The sequence below is a fragment of the Canis aureus genome, chromosome 9, assembly GCF_053574225.1.
Source record: "Canis aureus isolate CA01 chromosome 9, VMU_Caureus_v.1.0, whole genome shotgun sequence".
In the NCBI taxonomy this organism is placed as follows: domain Eukaryota; kingdom Metazoa; phylum Chordata; class Mammalia; order Carnivora; family Canidae; genus Canis; species Canis aureus.
This window is the reverse complement of record NC_135619.1, coordinates 49,841,393-49,863,117: the sequence shown is the minus strand read 5'-3', so window position 1 is coordinate 49,863,117 and position 21,725 is coordinate 49,841,393. Positions and strand designations below refer to the sequence as shown.

The window sequence follows — 21,725 nt, the reverse complement described above, 5'->3', positions numbered from 1 at the left end:
AAAACAGAAATAATACCTATCCCATGGTAACTGGGAAGTATGAGAATGTATATAGAAGATCTTTTAAGTTGTAGAAGACACTTTTGAGAAGATAAATAAAAGATAATCTTATTCGATATCACATTATCAATGGCTAGGTTAAAATTAAATAAATTAGGCCTGATTTTCTAGGCAGTGATGCCCTATAAGATCTGGAAGGTACCACAGAGAACATTAGCACTAAGACTTACTAAAACTACATGAGTACATTCAGTTATCAATAAAAATCCTGTGTCAATTGTACTTCCTCTGTAGCACCCTTTATTTCAATTTATCAGTCACTAAGGTATAAAGGGGGGGGGGAGCAAACCAAAAAAAATACCATGAAAGCCCCACAAAACCTGAGTGTGAGGCATATAAGCAATTCTGCATCAACAATGGAGAACTCACTATGTGCCAAGCAGTGTTCTTGGAACTGAGGAAAACAGGTTTCCACAGTAGAAGGAGGCAGGTAAACACATCAAGTCAGTAGCATGCCAGAAATACTGATAAGTGCTAATGTAAAAGTAAAGCAGAGTCAGAGTATAAGGGCTGGCAGGGAAGGAAAGGGGAATTGAGGAAGGCAAGGCCTCGCTGATGAGGTGACCTAAATAAATCAAGTGAAGGGAGCCATATGAGAAGAGTGGGAGAATAATCCAGGACCCAGAGACAAAACAGAGAAATCAGTGAGGGAAGAAGACAGAGATAGAGATGGCACAGGAGGATAAGGTTAAAATAAGACCTCAGACCAGATTTTATTCTGAGATGAGAGACCTTTGGGAGGTTTGGGACAGATAGGTGACATACACCTGTGTTTTTTTTTGTTGTTGTTGTTGTTTTCAAAATTTGTTAGTTGTGGAATCTTTTGTTCAAATGGATCCACAGAAGATCAATATGTAAAAAGATTAATAGGAGCTGCTCTAGTTAAGGAAGGGGTACCCAGAGACTAAGTCAAGGCTACCCCCACTTTCCCTCTAAGTAACAGTTTAAAAATGATTACAAAGTCTGTAGTATCCAAACTACCAAAGAACTTCATAATCTGGCCTCATCCTAACTTTTCAAAAAGCTATTCCCAGGAAATAGCAAAAACAGAGCAAATCAAGCTGTTGTTACAAGTCTGCTGCCACAAAAATCAGTCTTTGTAACACCCATTATCCACCAAGTACCCAGGCAACAGCTCCTCATCTCTGCCTTCCCTCAAACACCCCTCAGGTTACATACTACCCTTTTCATCTTGTGTTTCCTTTCAGGGCTTCCCCTGATAATCATTTTAACTTGATTTCACTTGATTAAAAATGGTCTGGCAGTACGATGTGATCTGCTTCTGATGACATATCTCTGGATACAGCCTCCCTATTTATATTCTAGGAAATTCTTCCTTCACTAGTGTTATTTCTTCTATCAGTGATGACATCCCAGTTTGCTCTAATCTCACCCATCCATCAAAGCCTACTTTGTGAAGCTTTCCTCCTCACATTCTGACCCTTAATTGGAATTTTAAATATTAGTGTGAAGGGACCTTCCAGGCCATCTAGTTGGTGCTCTAGTTCACTGCTCATTCCATAGACTAACCCTCTGCAGATTTGGTTGGTAGTCTTCCAGCCTTTGTGACTGACAGCTGTTAGGGACAAGATAACACTATACCATAAGGCAGTCCACACCCTTTCAGATGCATAGTAAATTATGAGACAAGGGATCCCTGGGTGGCGCAGCGGTTTGGCGCCTGCCTTTGGCCCAGGGCGCGATTCTGGAGACCCAGGATCGAATCCCACATCGGGCTCCCGGTGCATGGAGCCTGCTTCTCCCTCTGCCTGTGTCTCTGCCTCTCTCTCTCTCTCTGTGACTATCATAAATAAATAAAAATTGAAAAAAAATATTAAAAAAAAAAAAAAAATTATGAGACAATTCTTTTTTTTTTTTTTTTTTTTTAATTGACCAAGAACCTACTTCCTTCTACTAGTGGTTCTGCCCTCTGGTTCTAATAAAGGAAAGTTTGACCCCACCCCATCCAACCGGGTCGGATCCCTTACAGTCCCTAGCAGGCTGCGTAGCTTACAGTTGGCCTTGTGTTCCCCACAATTCTGGCTCCACCTCTAAAAATCCTACCCATTTCCCAGCCAACTATCTCACAGGCCACCTGTGGAGTCTATATTCAATCTGTAAGGATTAGCTAACAGAGTCAAGGGTAGATTTGAGGTCTGTGTCTCAGGCCACTGGTTGGTTACACCCCTTTCTTGATTCTCTCCCTTGAATTCTCTTAGGACTTCTATTCTTAGCCTTGCACTCATCACTGTGCGTTCATTCCGTCAATGAGCATTTACCGGGCACTGTCAGGAACCATGAAGGATAGTGAAAAAATAAAAGTAAATAAAATGTACTCAGCCCATGGACAAGTAAGAGCAAGATAGGTAAAATAATAGCTGGGGAAGCTGGAGAAGGCTTAAATGGAGGAGGTGATATCTGAGGCAGGGAGGAACTGTATCAACACCCATGTCTCACGCAGTCTTGTGTCCCCAGCACTAAGTGGAACAATGCTTTGGCATCAGTTGAAGTTCAGCAAATAGGTAAAGTTGGAAAAGTAAAGAAAGCCTGCTCAGTCCCCTCAGTCTCCACTGAAGATGAGGGAAGATGATCACTGAATCCAGAATTTGGCAAGGGCAGTTTTAGAGGCTGACACTGTACCTGGCTACGTACAGTATTGCTCAAGTGGTTGTCTTCGGACATCTGTGCATTCTGGAAGTAGGACAGGGGTGCAGGTAACTCTGTCATTGGAGCAACCGTATAGAAATACTTTTTCACAGAAAACAAAGCCTCTTGGGGTTCTGAAAGGGGAAAAAGAAAACAATCCTTTGTGCATTACAATTATACTCTTATTTTAAACACTTTCATAAATTATATTCAGCAAAAACAAACCTTTCTTTCATGTGTTCTCCTCCAGGCCAAGCTTTCTAAGGACCTCGCAGGCAGCTGTCACTTGCAGGCTCCCAGATTAGGTCTGAAATAGGATTTTACCAGGTCACCCAGAGTAAATCTATTCACACCATTCAAATACTTAGAATATTTTTATAATTGTAATTTGTAAACCAGAAATGTATTAAACTACCATCAACTACAAATGACAAACTTTTGTCAGCTCAAGATATCTCTTTGGTAATGAGGAGATCTACTTGAGAAACCAAATATTTTCAATCACAAAAAATATCTAATGATTTTAGATTTAGAGCCAAGAGAGCTAAGTATTAAAGAATGTTCTCATCAACATTCCTTTTTCTATGCTGACTAATCCAACCCAACCATTCCATCTCCATAAAATTGTTTAGTGCCTTTAATTTCACAAAATTCTATTATCTCATTTTACCCTGCCATCATGCCCCAAGCCAAGGTAAACAGGTAACATAACCTATTTCATTTTTTTTTTATTTTTTTTTATTTTTTAAATATTTTATTTATTTATTCATGATAGTTACACAGAGAGAGACAGAGAGGCAGAGACACAGGCAGAGGGAGAAGCAGGCTCCATGCAGGGAGCCCGACGTGGGATTCGATCCCAGGCCTCCAGGATCGCGCCCTGGGCCAAAGGCAGGCGCCAAACCGCTGCGCCACCCAGGGATCCCCATAACCTATTTCAGAAAAGCAGAAGGGGACCTAAGTTCACGGACTTGCTTAAAATCACACAATTGGGCAGGCTGGGACAAAAATCCCAGATTCCTAAATCCCAGCCTTAGGTCTCTCCTTTGCATCCCGGCACAGCCTTATTTACACACATCATTTGGTCTCCTACAGTTCACTCAGTTTGGGGGGTGGGGGAGTGCACATTCCCATTTGCCTGTCTGCTTTAATTTCCATCAGCCAATTCTTTTAGATTTCAGCTTTGTTTTTTGAAATTAGTTTTAGAATTTAGTGATTCATCAGCTGCATATAATACCCAGTGCTCGTTACATCAAGTGCCCTCCTTAATGCCCATCACTCAGTAACCCCCTCCCCCCACCTCCCCTCCAGCAACTCCCGGTTTGTTTCCTAGAGTTGCCTCCCCATGGTTTGCCTCCCCCTCAATTTTCATCTTTTTTTTAATCTTTCCTTCCCTTCCCCTATGTTCATCTGTTTGTTTCTTAAATTCCACGTAAGTGAAATCATAGTATTTGTCTTTCTGTGACTGACTTATTTCACTTAGCACAGTTATCTTCTAGTTCCATTCAATTTCCCTTTTCATAGAAAGTCCTCAGAAATACAGAAGGAAAGAAATCTGTTCGTATATTTAAGCAGTATTCTCATTCATACATAGTGACTAAAACAATACCACGTACACACTCACATGAAAGTATTTTGTCAAAGTTCTGTTTCATTTTCACTTTCAACTTCAGGATCCTTGACCCTCTAAATACTCTACTTTTTATATTTAGTGATTTTTCAACAAAAACACAGAAAGCAAATTTTAAAAAAAAAAAGGAAAGTAATTTTTTCCTCTAGTATTGAATTCAAATTAACCCCTAATTACCTATATCTAGACCATTCAAACCATGACAAATTTTTAATCAAGACATGCTTCCCTTCTGCCCTACATACTTTTATATACTATGCCAACCTTTCTCCTCCCTTCCAGCTTCAGCCCATGGTTAGCTGACATGGGATCAAGGGATTGCAAATTATTACTAAGACATAAGTAAGTTTGTTTTAAAAATAAAGTGAATTAAAAATAAATAAATAAAAATAAAGTGAATTAAAAATACAAATAGAGACAACACTTTTATGAGGATCATTTGCTTGAAGGGGGTACGTGGGGGAACTTCTGGAGGTATTGGTAATGTTTTGTTTCTTGGTCTGGGTGCTAGTTACACCGGAATTTTCAGTCTGTGAAAACGCACTGAGTTATACCCCTATGATCTGTGGACACTGCTACATACTTCAATTAAAAACTTCAGAGATTTTTGTGGAAGTAAACCTATATTTATGGTTATTCACACCATTAGTCCTGACTTTTAAAATGAATAAAATTAAGACTGGAAAGCATGTATGTTAACTTACTCAAAAGAAAGGTGGAATGCCAATAGAAGAGATACAACTTCTAAGTACAGTAAGTATTCAGCACAAATGTTCTGACCTATGCTTCTAAGATTTTTAAAAGCTGATTATCTAATTGAAATTTTAACATTAATGTAGCATTAATAATCAGCAAACAGAGCACATATTCCCTTCTTTTCCAGAAAAACATTTAGTACAGTACTTACTACCTCAGCTAAACCAGAAATGCCATAGGATGGCAAATAGAAAAAGCTGCATTTGGCTACTTATACTGGCTGCCCTAAAGATTATACCATATCAGTTGAAGGACACCTCTATTACAAAAAAATCGTCAGAAATGTCATTAATAGGGACGCCTGGATGGCTCAGCAGTTAGGTATCTGACTTTGCTCAGATTGTGATCCTGGAGTCCCAGGATCGAGTCCCATATCGGGCTCCCTGCATGAAGCCAGCTTCTCCCTCTGCCTATGTCTGTCTGTCTCTCTTTGTGTGTCTCTCATGAATAAATAAAATAAAATCTTAAAAAAAAAAAGTCATTGATATTCTTATATGATTCCTTCAGAAACAAAATAACAAGACAGCGTTAGCCAAATGAAACAGGCAAAGAGCAGGAAAGGGCCCTGCAGGCAAAAATAAATAAAAGAAGTAAATATATTACATTTACAGATAAAATAAGAGAAGAAAAGTGATTGTCCATTTATTCAATAGGAGTTTATTGGATGTCTATATCAAAACTCAGAGACAGTCACTGAAAGGATTTACCTAATTATTTTCACTTCACCCACCCTACATATGAAAACAATGAAGCACACAGGAGTTTACTAACTTGCCGAAGGTCACATCCAGTAAGCAATGGAGCAAAGTAAAGGCTCACATAGTATGCACTATGTTGCCTCTGTGTAAAACTCCATCCCTGCTCTTTGGACATTTACAATGAGTTATATACTGAGCTAGGGGGAAAAAGTATATAGACAGAGAGACCTGATTTTTATCACTACTAAAACTGCTGCTTAGAAGTAAATACAATCTTTGAAAAAGCAGTACATGTGATCTTAAACTTCAATGATCGATCTAACTAAAATAAAAACTGAAGTGTTAAAAGCATTCTCAATATATAATCCTAGTACTTATTAAAAAAAATAAGTTGTAATGAGAATCTAGTCATTTTATCTTTGAATCTGGTCATTTTAATTTAAATAGTCTCCATTATTAAGCCTTATGCTTATAGAATCTGTTCAGCTATTACAAGAAACCACACAAACTGGTTATCATACTGGAGCTTTCTCAATCTTATGAGAAACATCAATAATGCAGTAGTCACTTTAGAATATCCCAATAGTATTTTCAAAGGCACAACCTGTATTTACATGTGAAAACTAAGGGTCACAAAAGGTGAAAGAATTTGGTACTGCTTGATTATGAGGCAAATAACACCAGACCAATTCTAGAATCTGTTGCCCAGGCCAGGTCTTTTCCAGTTCAATTAGAGAAAACTTATGCTTCCACTGATGCTTTGAAGACCATAATGCTCCAGGGTGACCCTCCCTGGCAGAGCTGCTCTTTACATGGAGCTCAAGTAGGAAGCAGAAGCAAGCAACAGGGGCTAAGTCTTTAGTCAGGCCTGGTGAACAAACAAACATTGTTGGTACAAAGAAAGGCACAGGCAAAGCCTGATTTGATTCTGGTCCAGTAACAGCTGAAAACAATTGATGACTGCATGAAGGAGGCCAGAAGTCTCCCTGTCCAGGCAGCATGGCAAAGGACACTAGTTGATTTTATAACATTCTTAGCATTCTTACCCTGAGAACAAAAAAAGATAGCTGTTGGGAAGTGAGGATCTTGTGACCTGGATTGCACAGGGAGTAAGGCTGGAAGCAGATTTTGTGGTTTTCTCTCTTTGGCCACCTGCTAAAGATTTTCTGAGATTGACAGAGCATAACACTCTAATTCACTGCCATCCATTTCTTTTTTCTCAAGACACTTGCTCAATCAGATAAAAGGAAACAGAAATCCTTCTCTGATGGATGACTACAATTGCTATTATACACAAAGAAACTTAAAAAACCCAGGAAAAGGGCAGCCCAGGTGGCTCAGAAGTTTAGCGCTGCCTTCAGCCCAGGGCGTGACCCTGGAGACTCGGGATGGAGTCCCATGTCAGGGTCCCTGCATGGAGCCTGCTTCTCGGTCTCTCTCTCTCTCTCTCTCTCTCTCTCTCGGATAAATAAATAAAATCTTAAAAAAACAAAAAACAGGAAAACACAATTTCAAAGCTTAGATTGATGAAGGTAAATCTATCTAATAGAAAAACCTACCCATCAGCACTTCAGGAAGTATCAAGGAACAAAGCTTAGAATTCCAAAATAAGGGGCAGCCCTGGTGGCACATCCTGGGGTGTGATCCTGGAGACCCAGGATCGAGTCCCACATCGGGCTCCCTGCATGGAGCCTGCTTCTCCCTCTCCCTGTGTCTCTGCCTCTCTCCCTCATGTGTCTATGAATAAATAAATAAATAAATCTTTAAAAAAAAAAGGAATTCCAAAATAAGTTTATTAAAAATCCCATTTAAGGAAGCATCAACAGAAATGGACACACCATCCCTAAACCTCAAAATCTTACAACATGGTTACTTAATTACAGATACTATTTTTTTTTCCACTGTCAGAGATAAATGTAAACAAAACTTGTATTCCACAAAAACAAACAAGTTTTATGAGACTTTTTATCATGATCTTCTCCAGCACAAAGAGCTGGTGCTTTAATGACTCTACCCACTTGAGTAGTTTCTTCTTCACTTAGAAAACCATCAAGGGTAGCCCTGGTTGGCTCAGTGGTTTAGCGCCCAGCCCAGGGCGTAATCCTGGAGACCAGGGATCGAGTCCCACGTCGGGCTCTCTCCATGAGGCCTGTTTCTCCCACTGCCTGTGTCCCTGCGCCTCCCTCTCTCTCTCATGAATAAATAAAATCTTAAGAAAAAAAAAAACAAAACATCAAAAGTGAAAAAGAAAGGTGTGTGTGTGTGGGGGGGGGTACACCTGAGTAATTCAGTGTGTTGAGCAGCTAATTCTTGATTTTGGCTTACGTCAAGATCTCAGGGTCTTAGGGCCCTCAGACTCAGGGCTCCATGCTCAGCAGGGAACCTGCTTGAAAATTCTCTCTCCCTCTCCCTTCCCCCCACATGTTCATGTGGCTCGCTTTCTAAAATAAATAAATCGGGATCCCTGGGTGGCGCAGCGGTTTAGCACCTGCCTTTGGCCCAGGGCGCGATCCTGGAGACCCGGGATCGAATCCCACGTTGGGCTTCTGGTGCATGGAGCCTGCTTCTCCCTCTGCCTATGTCTCTGCCTCTCTCTCTGTGACTATCATAAATAAATAAAAATTAAAAAAATAAAATAAAAAAAATAAAATAAATCTTTTATTTTAATGGGATATATTAAAAAAAAAAAAAAAGAAAACCACCAAAAGTATTTTTTTTAATATCTCTGTACTGTGAGGCTAAGAAGTTTTTAAGTACCAAATGGGCTTGTGATTTATTCTTTTTCCATGAAAGTATTTAATCAGCTTTGATGTTACCTTGACAGCTTCCTTCTGTATAGGCAGCCTAAGTTCTGACTGTATGGATGGGCTGGGAGAGCCTCTATTTGAGTTTTAAAAGCTCACATCCAACAATAAATGTAACCAATCTGCAAACTGCATTAATAATTAAAAATAATTTGAAATTAACTTAAAATTTCAAGAATATATGCTAGAAAGACTCCTCTGAATTTTAAGAGACTGGGGAGCAAATAATTTCCCCAGCCTTACAAGAGGCTTTGTGAAGGTGGCAGACTCTAAAAAGAGCAAGGAGAGTGATAGTTATTTGATTTTTTTTTTTCTTCCTTCCATCCCACTCTACTTCTGTGAGCCATCTGTGGCAGATTAGATTATTATTCAGCAAATATTCCCTCCCTCCCCCAGCATCCCTGAGGGAGAAATATACTTTTCCATTCCAGTGATGCTCGGCTTGGTTCAGAGACCTGCTTTTGGCTTCAAGGTGGGTGCAGCCTACTACTAGCCACAATCATCTGACTTGCTTTGGTCAAAAAGATCTTAGCAGATGTGGCACAAGCAGATACCTGAACTGTGCTTCTGCAGTTGGACTTATCTTCTTTTATTTCTGCTGTTGCCTTAAGAAAAGCCTACCATGGGTAGCCACTGGCCCTTCAGCCTGGGCCCCAGAATAAAACATGCAAAGCAGAACTGCCCTGGCTGATCCACAGTCCTACACCTCCAAGCAAAGCCTTGAGTAAGAACAAATATTCTGAGGCACCGAGTTTGGGGAGGTCTGTTATGTAGTTACTGTAATTGTTTTTAAATAATGGTTACCTGGGTTCAGAACAATGAAAATGAAGGAAGACTGACAAATCTAGAATGCTTTATCTGAAACCCTTAGAAGCCGTGATCGTATAGTGGTTAGTACTCTGCGTTGTGAAACCCTTAGAAGTGTGTTTAAAATTCATATTTTTCTCAGATTTTATAAAGGTAATATGATACAAATACTCTGTGTTTTATAATGCTCTCTCAAGGTCTTAGATAGAACCACAAAATCAAACACATTGATAAATATATAGTGAAACATATAAGCAGTCTTAAATTACATTAATAGGTTCAGTTTTAGATTCTTCTGTCAAATGAATTACAAAATGCCTTTTGTTTTTATCAGGGGCTTTTAGATTTCATAATTATAGAAATGGTCCTGTATTATCAATATTTGTAGTAATTATAGAGAGTCTTTTCCCCAATAAAACTTTACTTTGAATTAACTCTACATAGAAGGTATGATTACTCCTAGTTTGCCTCAAACTTCTGTGGAAATGGCTTTAATACAACTAATCTTTAATGAAAACATGACTACTAACATCTAATTAATTTGTATATCCAGCAATGCCTGCTTTCCCTCTGCTTTAGATCAGTCTAAGCAACTGTACAAAGCACTGTGAAAACCAAACACTAACACCTTTAACCAACCAACACTTACTGGGTTTCTTCTACCAAACCAAACATGGTGACAGGTGCTGGGGATGCTACTAGCAGATAATACTTGTTTACTTAAGGAGTTTACTATCTAGAGGAGGAATCAGACAAGTATATTTTTATATTAATTACATGTTGAAATAAAAATGTTTTAGATGTAAGGCGCCTATGTGGCTAAGTGGGTTGAGCATCAGAATCTTGATTTTGATCCAGGTCATAATCTCGGGTCATGGGATCACACTGAGTTGGGTTCCACGCTTTCCACGCTTGGTGAGGAGTCTGCATATCCCTCTCCCTCTGCTCCTCCCCTTGCTTGGCACTCTCGCATGCTCTCTCTCAAATAAATCTTTAAAAAAAATATTTTAGGGCAGCCTCAGTGGCTCAGTGGTTTAGTGCCGCCTTCAGCCCAGGGTGTGATCCTGGGGACCTGGGATCGAGTCCCACGTCGGGTTCCCAGCATGGAGCCTGTTTCTCCCTCTGCCTGTGTCTCTGCCTCTCTTTCTCTGTGTGTGTGTGTCTCTCATGAATAAATAAAATCTTGAAAAAAAGAACATGTTTTAAAAAAATATTTTAGATGTACTGGGTTACATAAAATATTCAATTTAATTTTATCTATTTCCTAAAAATTAAAAAAAAAAAAAAAAAATGAAAGGGATCCCTGGGTGGCGTAGCGGTTTAGCGCCTGCCTTTGGCCCAGGGCGCAATCCTGGAGACCCGGGATCGAATCCCACGTCGGGCTCCTGGTGCATGGAGCCTGCTTCTCCCTCTGCCTGTGTCTCTGCCTCTCTCTCTCTCACTGTGTGCCTATCATAAGTAAATAAAAATTAAAAAAAAAAAAAAAAAGAAATAATTTTATCTATTTCCTACCTTTATAAAATGTTTATTAAAAAAGTTTTAAATTAACATTTGTAGCTCACATAGTTTCCTATCAGATCATGCTGCTTGCTCTAAATCTTCAGCTCTTTCTGCTGAAAATCCCTGAGAGCCTTTTCCTTCCCGAAGCTTCCCTCTCTTCCTTAGCCTTTGTGACACTGCACTATGGAGGTTCTCCTCCCACCACTCATCCTCCTCAGCTGGTTCCTCTCACCCTTCTTCCACTCCTTCACTATAAGTCGTATGCCTGGGCCTTCTTGTCCCCTTCCTTTCCTTAGGCATCTCCTCCACTGCTCCAACATTAGCTAGTAAGTCTATTTAAAGTCTATTACAGTTCCAGGTCTGTCCATGGGACATCTTCGACCTACGGGCACTTCAAAAGTGATACTCCCAAACCACTTCCTCATTCTCCTCTCTAGACTAGTTCTTCACTAACTTCCTTATTTCTGCAAACGTCTCTCCCATTCTTCAAACTTAAAGCCTCCTAGTCAATTCTATTTATTCCTTGATTCTCAATTGGCTGTCATATCTTGTTAATGTTTTTCCTTATTTACTTATTTATTTATTTATGACAGAGAGAGAAAATATGACAGGTAGGGGAAAGGGCAGAGAGAGAGAGGAACAAGCAGACTCCCTGCTGAGCAGGGAGCCAGATTTTGCGGGGGGGGGGGGGGCCTCATGACCTGAGCCAAAAGCAGAAGCTTAACCAACTGAGCCACTCAGGCACCCCATTTTTCCTCCTAAGCCTCTACCATCACCAAACTCTCATCTTATCTCACCAGAATTACGCAAAAGTCATCTCCTTCTCTTATCCATCCGAGCCCCAACTATCAGATTAATGTGCCTAAAGTTCTGACCACAACAGTGCCACTCTTAACATACCTTCCAAATCTGCCTAGTATCTATCACATGAAGGAGAGGCAGAATTAGAGGTCTTTGAAAGGTTTTTCAGAATATAATGTTAAAAAAGCCTCCCCTATAATCTGCAATAATATTAGTGGGAAAGCAGGAGCAGAGAGAGCCTGGATCTGAAAGAGGAAGAGGTCCACATAAGCTATGGTAACTGACAAATGCTGTATTTTCCTGCTAGGGTGGTTCTCAGAGATCAACTTCAATCCTCTAGTTCCCTCTAAATGGAAATTCATTTAGCAGTCTAGGTCTAGTTGCAGCCATTAACTTAAAACTCAGCAATAAATCACATCCATTCAGAAGTATACCCAGAGCTGTGTTAACTGTCTATCCAAGGAGCAGCAGCAGAAGAATGGAAAACCAACTGATGGATGCCATTTCTATGATCTATTGGGGGTAGGGTAGGGGAAGGAATCCATGCATGCACTCAATAAACATTATCCTTTTCTCACTGTTAAGGGTTTATTAAATGGTGGTGGAGCGAGTCTTAAGTTGGTGAAGTCTGCAAATGAATTAAGGAGACCTGAAATAGGCATTTTGCAGGTGACTGAAATTAGTCAAATGCAACAAGCTCCAATCCACTCTCTTGCTTTATTTTCCTTCATTAACAGTTATTTTTAATTCAGAGTGGGCCCCTGTTTGTAATATACCCTCTGATTATAACGCCCCACCCACTTCAACTCAAGGGGTGAAAACCTTTCCACCGTGAGAGAGAACTCAAATAACAAGATTTCCTAACCAGATGTGACCTCTGCCTGCCTCAAACCTCAGGAAATGTTACGAGCTTTACAATGTGCTCAGTTATATTAAAGTCATTATATATGCCATAGTTTTTTGCACCCTATTCTTACCTCCCAGAGTAAACCCTGAATACTATATTCATCTTGCCCAAAGCAGGCAGGCAATGCTTTTAAAATCATTAAATTAGTCTCCTACAGTAGAAGCAAATTATTTATTTGAAGGGGGGGGGGGAGAAAAAAAAAACCTGAGCGGGAAGAAAACGCAAAATACCCAAGACACATGCAAAGCCCCGAACAACATCGTGCCTCGCGACGGTCCCAACCAAGGCAAACAGCATCAGACCCTGTTGTCCACCTCGAACGTGAGACGTAAGGAATTTTTCTCTGAGTGCCACTCACTTCCCGGACAAGGGCACACTCGGGGCGTGAGGCGCGGAGTTTCACCAGTTGCTCAACCAGACCGGGGCAAGGCGCTTCCTCCTTCTCCTGCTCCACTCCACTCAAGACCGTCAATCCCGGCCCAGCTGAGGACCAGGGCACCTGCGTCCTGAAACGTCTTCGGGGAACCAGCACTTCCGGAGGGGAATCTCTCTTCGACCCGACCGCGCGCTGCGCCCGGAGCTGGAGAAACGGGCCGTCCCTCCGCGTTCCCCACAAGGGGTTCCTCGGTCCCCGCCCGGCCGCGCCCCGCTCCTCATCCTCGAGGACACCCGGCTGCGCGGCCCGGGAGGCGACAAAGAGCCGGGCCCAGCCCGCCACCGCCTGTGTCCGCACCAGGCGAGGGGCGCCTTCCCCTCTCCCCAAACTCCCCACCACGCACCTACTCTTCACTTGCCGCCACCACCGGGCGCTCGCAGGGGAGGCTCCTTCCCGAGCAGCCGCTGTTTTGTTTCCGATGTGAAATCGCGGCCTCTGGAGCGGCCCGGCCCAGGCCCCGCCCAAAAAGCTTCGCTGCTGTCGTCATTTCCGGCTCTGGCGCCGTTGGCGGCCGGCCGGGGAAGGGGCGGGTCCCACCGGAGCAGGGGGCGGGACCCGGGGGGAGAGGGTGGGGCTTCCGGTGGCGCGGCGGAGTGAGGGGCTAACGCTGCGCTCGCGGCGACCCCGGGGACCTGGAGGAAGCCGCCCAGAGTGCTTAGTGCGAGTCCGAGATGCTCTGGGATTCGAGACTGCAGAGCTGAGGACCGAGGTTTCTACGTCAGCGGGGCCCAGCGTGCGCTCCTCCGACCTACAAGTGATGACATCTTAAATCTTAACGTTTATCTCCTGGTACCTATTTGTAGTGCTTCTCAGCGCGAATCAGCTGCATCACTGGTGATGCGGGTGACTAGTGAAAATTGTAACTACCTGTGCCCTTCATACACTACCCAAACGAATCAAAACTTCTGGTGGGTGGGGGAAACCCGAGAAACTGCGTTTTAAACGAACGCAGCCCGGGATTCTTAGGCTTCAAGTTTAAGATCCAGTCTTAGATGGTAAACTTCCAGAGAGCATAAAATGTGTCTTATTTTTGAAATCCCAAAACCAGAGCACCTGGTGCACAGTGAATTGCTCAACGGCCACTTAATTCCTGCATCTGCCAGTTTTCCGTCCAAGTTGCGGTAAAGACAGCACCAACAACTAACTTAAGTAGCATAGCACACTCATCTGAAAGCTGAAAGTAAACTGAATACAATCATGGAAAACCAAAGATGGAGAATGGAGAAATGCTCAAATTCACAGGTAACAGAAAACTGACAATGAAATCAATGATGAGTGGCATCTGGCCAAATGATAGCTTTTGTTTCTTTTGAATTCCTCCCCCCAAGATAGCCCTTCATATTCCTGGAGCATCAGTCCCTCAGTCCCTCCCTCCTCTCTCCATCCAATACATGAACAGATTTAAATAGGTTTTACACCCAGCTTCATTTTAAGAACCTCAATAGGTTTTTCCATTAACAGGGAACAGATAAGTTGGGTGAATAAAAATGTTGACAGCTCCCCTCCCCAAAGATATTTAAGTCATTTCCTCTTCCCTCCTTAAATGTCACAAGGATAAGGATTTTGCCTATTTGTTCATTTATATATTGCAAGTGCTGAGAACAGTGTCCAGCACATAAAACCATTCAATACACTTGTCAAACAAGCATAGGCTAAACCCCATCTATTTGTGAACTGGTTCAATTTCTTTGAATGCGGTCTGGTAATATGAGTAGAAAGTCTTAAAATAGTGGTAAACTAGGGGATTGGGTGGCTCTGTTGGTTAAACTTCTGCCTTTGGCTCGGGACATGACCCCAGAGTCCTGGAATGGAGCCCCACATTGGACTCTGCTCAGTGGGAAACCTGCTTCTTCCTCCACCTGCCATTCCCCATGTTTGTACCCATGTGCTCACTTGCTCTCTCTCAAAAAAAAAAAAAAAAAAAAAGAATTGCTGGTAAACGTTTTTTTAGGCACAATCTCATTACAAAATATTTGTGCAGACATTCATGAAGTTTAATACCAAAAATTGGAAAGCTAAACATCCTACAATAAATTTTGGTTCACCCATTTCACAATTTATGTCCTTCATAAATTGTTTATGAAGGTTATGTGTAACAGAAACATTCTTAAATGAAAAAAAATAGACAAAGATTTATGCATATGTATAAACACAACTATGTCAAATCACATTCCTGCAAAAAATAACCCAAAAGGTGATTTTTAAAAAGTGATTAAGGGCAGCCCAGGAGGTGGCTCAGGTGGTTTAGCGCTGCCTTCAGCCTGGGTTGTGATCCTGGAGACACAGGACCGAGGGCCACATTGGGCTCCCTGCATGGAGCCTGCTTCTCCTTCTGCCTGTTTTTCTGCCTCTCTCTCCCTGTGTCTCTCATGAATAAATAAATAAAATCTTAAAAAAAAATAAAAAGTGATTTAAAAAAAAGCACAGTGACTCGGACTACAGATAACTTTTTCCACCAGTTTTTGCTATTTTTTCATCTTCTTAGAAATACATCTTTGGGGATCCCTGGGTGGCTCAGCAGTTTAGCAGCTGCCTTTGGCCCAGGGCCTGATCCTGGAGTCCTAGGATCAAGTCCCACATCGGGCTCCCTGCATAGAGCCTGCTTCTCCCTCTGCCTGTGTCTCTTCCTCTCTCTCTGTGTCTCTAATGAATAAATAAAATCTTAAAAAAAAGAAATACATCTTTGGGATATCTGGCTGCCTCAGTCTGTGGGCCTGAAACTCTTGATCTCAGGGTTGTGAGTTTGAGTCCCATGTTGGGTGTAGAGATTACTTAAGTAATTTTTTAAAAGATTTTATTAGGGGAGCCCCTGTGGTGCAGCAGTTTAGCACCGCCTGCAGCCTGGGGTGTGATCCTGGAGACCCGGGATAGAGTCCCACGTCGGGCTCCCTTCATGGAGCCTGCTTCTCCCTCTACCTGTGTCTCTGCCTCTCTCTCTCTCTCTCTGTCTCTATGAATAAATAAATAAATAATATTTTTTTAAAAGATTTTATTTATTTTGGGGGGAGGGGCAGAGGGAATCTCAAGCAGACTCTAGGTTGAGCACAGAACCCAAAGTAAGGGATCCATCTCAGGACCCTGAGATCATGTATGACCTGAGCCGAAGTCAAGTCAAATGCTTTACCAACTGAGCGCCACTCAGGAACCCAGTAAATAAATCTTTAAAATCTTTTTTTTTTTTAATTAAAAGAAATACAAACAAATACACAAGATTTGTTGATGAAGAGCCAGCAAAGACATTGGGAAAGACATAAAAGTAGGGCAGGGCAAAAGTGATATCCTAGATACCAAATAGCAAATGTCCATGGTGTTAAGAGATAGGGTGGAACCTCTCACAAGGTCACAGTCTCTTCAGGTCATCACCGGTCATCAGTGGAATGGTGATAAAAAATATTTGAGACTTGAGGCCTTTGGAAGGCACATGCAATTATAAGCTACTCTGTGGAATCTCAATAGTGTAGTGGATAGGAGATAGGATCCAAGATTAAGTTTTTGTGTTAACACTTAGTCCAGACTGAAGAATGAAGATCACGAAATACTTGAGCAAGGCTCAAGAAACTGCAAAATGTAGTTAGAAACCAGAGCCTGTGGAGTTGGGGAGGTCTTCTGTATAGGATGGATAGAGTCATCTATCATTAACTACAGAAAGCAAAGGTTTAAGATGCATGTCACCATAAACTGGAAAGCTAGAACTGAAGAATATGCCTAACGACTTTTTTAAAGTTAAGGTTTTGTTAAACTTGAGACTTAATTGCTGAATAAGGGGAGGAAAATCAAAGGATTCTCAATCATTCTGCTAATAGTTTTTCCACAACTACTATATAGCACGGAAGGTTCAAAAACAAAAGCTGGAATGTGTGTGGAAAAGAACTGGAGTTCAGTAGAAGAACGAGAAATATAGCACCAAGGGTTCAAAATATCTGCAGTGGTACATTTATTATTTTCCCAAAAGCGTTTGGAACTTGGGAGTGAGAATGGAAATACAAAACCAATTTGGCTTTGGTGCCAAAAACCAATACTAAGTGGTAAAAGATGAAGCAAATGAGAAATCCAAAGTGTCGGACTGGTTAGAACCACTTGGGTGAGAGATGCTGTCGGAGACTAAGAGTAGAACAGCCACTGGTCACTAGTACATACATAAAGTCAAGACCTGGTCAAGCAGAGAACCAAGGCCAGTTATTTACACCACTTATTCCTATTTTATATTTTATTTTATTTTATTATTTATTCATGGAAGAGAGGGACAGAGACATAGGCAGAGGAAGAAGCAGGCTCCCTGTGGGGAGCAGGATGTGGGACTCGATCCCAGAACCCCAGAATCAGGACCTGAGCCAAAGGCAGATACTCAACCACTGAGCTACCCAGGCATCCCTATACCACTTATTCTAAGGCTATCCAACTCAAAACTTCCCACATTAAGGCAGTTTGCCTTTTTCTTTTCCATGCCCAACGTGGAGCTTGAACTCATGACCCCTGAGACCAAGAGGCACAAGCTCTACCATCTGAGCCAGCCAGGTGCCCTGCCTTTATGAAATTCTAATTTCCTCTATAATCAAGAACTTGGGCCCCCTCTTTATTTTACTTTAAAGATTTCATTTGTTCATGAGAGACACACACAGAGAGAGAGAGAGAGAGAGAGAGAGAGAGAGAGGGGCAGAGACACAGGCAGAGGGAGAAGCAGACTCCATGCAGGGAGCCCAATGTGGGACTCTATCCCAGGTCTCCAGGATCGCGCCCTGGGCTGAAGATGGCACTAAACCACTGAGCCAACCAGGCTGCCCTTGGGCTCCCCTTTTAAAAATATATGCCTCGGAACACCTGGGTGGCTCAAGGGTTGAGCATCTGCCTTCAGCCCAGGGTGTGATTCTGGAGGCCTGGGATTGAATCCCACGTCGGGCTCCCTGAATGGAGCCTGCTTCTCTCTCTGCCTATGTCTCTGCTGCTCTCTGTGTGTCTCTCTCATGAATAAACAAAATCAAAATAAAAAATTTTTAAACTTAAATTTAAAAAATTTTAAAACTAAAAATAAATAAATAAATGAATGAATAAATAAATAAATAAATAAAAATTAAAATTGAAAAAAATCTATATATATGCATGACTCAGGCACCTCAGTGGCTCGGCACATCTGCCTTTGGCTCAGGCCGTGATCCTGGGATCCAAGTCCCACACTGGGCTCCCCACAGGAAGCCTGCTTCTCCCTCTGCCTCTGTCTCTGTGTCTCTCATGAATAAATAAAATCTTTTTTTAAAATGTGCCTCAATAAAACACTTAAAAATGAAACTTTTAATTTAAAAAAATGAAACTTTAATAGCTTTTCACCAATAATAATCCAGTCTCTTCACTAGGGAGTATTTACTAGTATTTTTTTGACAGGAAACGAACCTTCAGTTTTTGGATTCTACAATGTGAAGTGTTCATTAGATGTTCCTTTTGTTACAAAAAAAAAAATTGTTAATCTCTATTTTTAAATTCACACCTAGTAATTTTTGCTTCAACAAAAGATTTGCTAAAAATGCTTCATGTAGGGTAATTTTATTAACAAACACTTCCCTCTCCCCTTGGATTGATAACATTTAGACCAGATCTATCCAATAAAGCTTTCTGAAATCATAATGATGTTTAAGTAATCTCTATACCCAACATGGGGCTTGAACTTACAACCCCTGTGATGAAGAGTTGCCATGTTCAACCAACTGAGCCATCCAGGCGCCCCAATCATAATTATGTTCTATAATCTGCAGTGTTCAAACAGTATTGCTAGCCACTGACTATATATGGCCATAGAACACCTGAAATACATTGCAACAAAAAACTATTTTTTACTAAGAGGGCTTCCAAACATTTGAAATATGCTAGTGTGACTGAAGAAATGAGTTTCAAAATTATTTAACTTTAACAAACTTAAAACCTTGGATAGCACAGATTTAGACCATGAATTAGAATCCAACATATAGGCCTCTAGACATCCATCTGTCAGGAACACTGTAGCAGTGTTGCTTTGGGTAGATAATGTGACCTCTAAGTTCCTAGCTCACATATTACTGGCTCTACTGAATATCTTCCTACTGTCCCTGTTCTCTTGACAATGAAGTGAGCTAATCAAGTATGACAGTTGGTATACTACTTTATATGTCTTAGTATTCCTCATTATTCCTTCTCCATCATTATTAGACTATCAGCTACTAGAGGTATCTTGTCTTACGTCTATCACTCTACCTACCATTTAACACGAATGCCATGTATCAAGCATGCTTCAATGGCTAAGTAAATGTCATACACAAAAAACCAGAGGGACTACCTATAACAATTCAGCTACCACTCTGGGAATGAGAATCTAGGTCATAAATCCAACTACTATGGAATGTGGCACAGTAGGCAGACGTGGGATTGTCATTTAATGCAAACAATATGGCTTGAAAAGAATTTTTATTTACTTCTGCTTATAGAAATTATCTTTCATTCCTGGGGATTTTAGACTACTATTCCTAATTTGGCCTTCATATAAGACAAGTAATAAAATAGAAGGCAAAGATTCTGTCAAATAAAGATGAAAATGTAAGCACTCGTGCAAATAAATTATTTCAGTAATTCAACCTAATTATATTTCAAAAAATCTACATAAAAAATTTTAAGCTTACTTTGGTCAATAGTATGAATTATAGTAATTGTTCCAGTGTTTGAAATATATATATGTGTGTGAATTTCCCAATTTTCTTCCTGACACCTACACTGTTTCTTTGCATTTTGGGGATTCTTTGTCATACATTTTGTATCCATGGCATTCAGAGATCAATTTCACCATCTTTTGCAGAGCAATACTATTTACCAATTTCAGATTGAGAGAAGGCTAAAATATGACCTGAAGTCTGTAACCATTATGACATAAAACCTTTCAGCAATTTTTTGGGTTATAAGTGTTAACATTTATAGAGCTGCAAAACAAACGCTATTTTCGCTGTAGTGTCTTCTTTTTTTCATCAGAAAAAGCTGAGTAAATAAGCCTCATATACACACTATTAGCATTACAACTTTTACTTCCTATGTAAAAAGAAAACATAAGTGTTCAGTTCAATTTGACTCATAAGCTGTTTCTCTATTTGTCCATTATATCTAGCATTTCTGCCTGATGAGTACCTGAAACAGCACTCCACAAAATCATCATTTGCTTCCACTACATACAGAAGCGCTATGGTAAAAATCAGAATAAGCAAAAACAGAGTCCTCTAAAGAGAAAGTGCTCTGGGACTGGCTGGGAGTAAAGCCTAGAATATTAGACTTGTTCTCAGGCACGTTTTTTTGGAAGACTACTTTATGTTCATGAACATAGACAATGTGCATCTATTGGTCTCAAAAAAATGTTCTTCTCTTTATAATCTACTTAAAAAGAAAATTAAGCTGCACTTGTGTAATCTGTGAGGATAAAATACTACTACAGGTTCCCCCTGCTTTTCAGAAGTCAAGTTACTCCACTTTTTTTTTTTTTTTAATTTTATTTATTTACTCATGAGAGATGGGGCGGGGGGGGGGGGGTGGGCAGAGACACAGGAAGAGGGAGAAGCAGGCTCCATGCAGGGAGCCCGATGTGGGACTTGATCCCGGGTCTCCAGGATCATGACCTGGGCCAAAGGCAGATGCTCAACCGCTGAGCCACCAAGGCGTCCCAAGTTACCCCACTTTTATGAAAAACCTACAGTAGCACCTGGTTTTGCTAATCAAAAGAAATCTGAAGAGGATTTTCACTTTTACAAAATAAAGATGAACTACAGTGAAAATAGTAGTCAGCATTTGTTTTTGCAGCAAGCCCTTACAGAAGCAGCACACAGCCTGTGCATCAAGAGTGGTGCCAGCAAGTCCCTTACCCAGGGACTGTATCTCAGAATCAAGCCACCACAGTTTTGAACTATGTCTGTGAGCATCTGTGCTTTATTTCCATTTATTTTGTGCATCTGTTAGCAAGATGTGTTCTAAGGTATCAGGTAAGTCTGAGAGAGGTTATTTTTCAGTCAGAGAATACTCAAAAATTTCCATATAAATTAATGGTTATTGTTTCTTGGCTAAATTTATGCCATTTCAGCTTTCAAACTGTTTCACAGGGACACTTGACTTCTAGGATAGCAAAGAAATCCTGTACTGAGTATGTACTGATACTCAAAACTGTAGTCCTTGGATCAGTTAGCATTGGCATCACTTGGAAGCTGGTCAGAAATGCAAAATTTCCAGCACCACTGTATCCTACTATCTATCTACATTTTAACAAGATCCCCCAGGTGATTCAGGTACACATTAAAGTTTAAGAAAAACTACTTCAAACAATTTATCTTTCCTCTTGTAAACAAATGTACATATTTAAAATTATTTATAAATCAAACGAGGAAAAAGCATCTTCATTTTCTGACTGCCAGATCAAGAATGATCCTCAGGGAGCACTTGTGGCTCAGTCGGTTAAATATCTGACTTCTTTTTTTTTTTTTTTTTTTAATTTTTATTTATTTATGATGGTCACACAGAGAGAGAGAGAGGCAGAGACACAGGCAGAGGGAGAAGCAGGCTCCATGCACTGGGAGCCCGATATGGGATTCGATCCCGGGTCTCCAGGATCATGCCCTGGGCCAAAGGCAGGCGCCAAACCGCTGCGCCACCCAGGGATACCAATATCTGACTTCTGATTTCGGCTCAG

At 41.0% G+C, this 21,725-nt stretch overlaps 1 protein-coding gene and 1 long non-coding RNA gene across 4 annotated transcripts in view; one reads left to right on the top strand and one right to left on the bottom strand.

Annotated features, from left to right (window-relative positions):
- PSEN1 (presenilin 1) overlaps positions 1–13,547 on the bottom strand; it is a 79,439-nt gene extending 65,892 nt beyond the window's left edge. The window contains exons 1-3 of one of the 3 annotated variants that reach the window (XM_077909895.1): positions 13,389–13,547; positions 2,932–3,013; positions 2,701–2,840 (exon numbers count right to left, since the gene is read on the bottom strand). In XM_077909895.1, the coding sequence (XP_077766021.1) occupies positions 2,701–2,787 (87 nt within the window). In that variant the 5' untranslated portion in view covers positions 2,788–2,840; positions 2,932–3,013; positions 13,389–13,547. Of the gene's footprint in view, positions 1–2,700; positions 2,841–2,931; positions 3,014–12,967; positions 13,342–13,388 lie in introns of those variants that run through there. The other 2 variants (XM_077909897.1, XM_077909896.1) reach the window with 2 other exon arrangements.
- A 78-nt stretch (positions 13,548–13,625) lies between these two features.
- LOC144320858 (uncharacterized) lies at positions 13,626–20,558 on the top strand. The gene is made up of 3 exons (XR_013386495.1): positions 13,626–13,799; positions 14,094–14,287; positions 20,163–20,558. It is a non-coding gene; the product is annotated as an uncharacterized LOC144320858 (long non-coding RNA).
- The last annotated feature ends 1,167 nt before the right edge of the window (positions 20,559–21,725 follow it).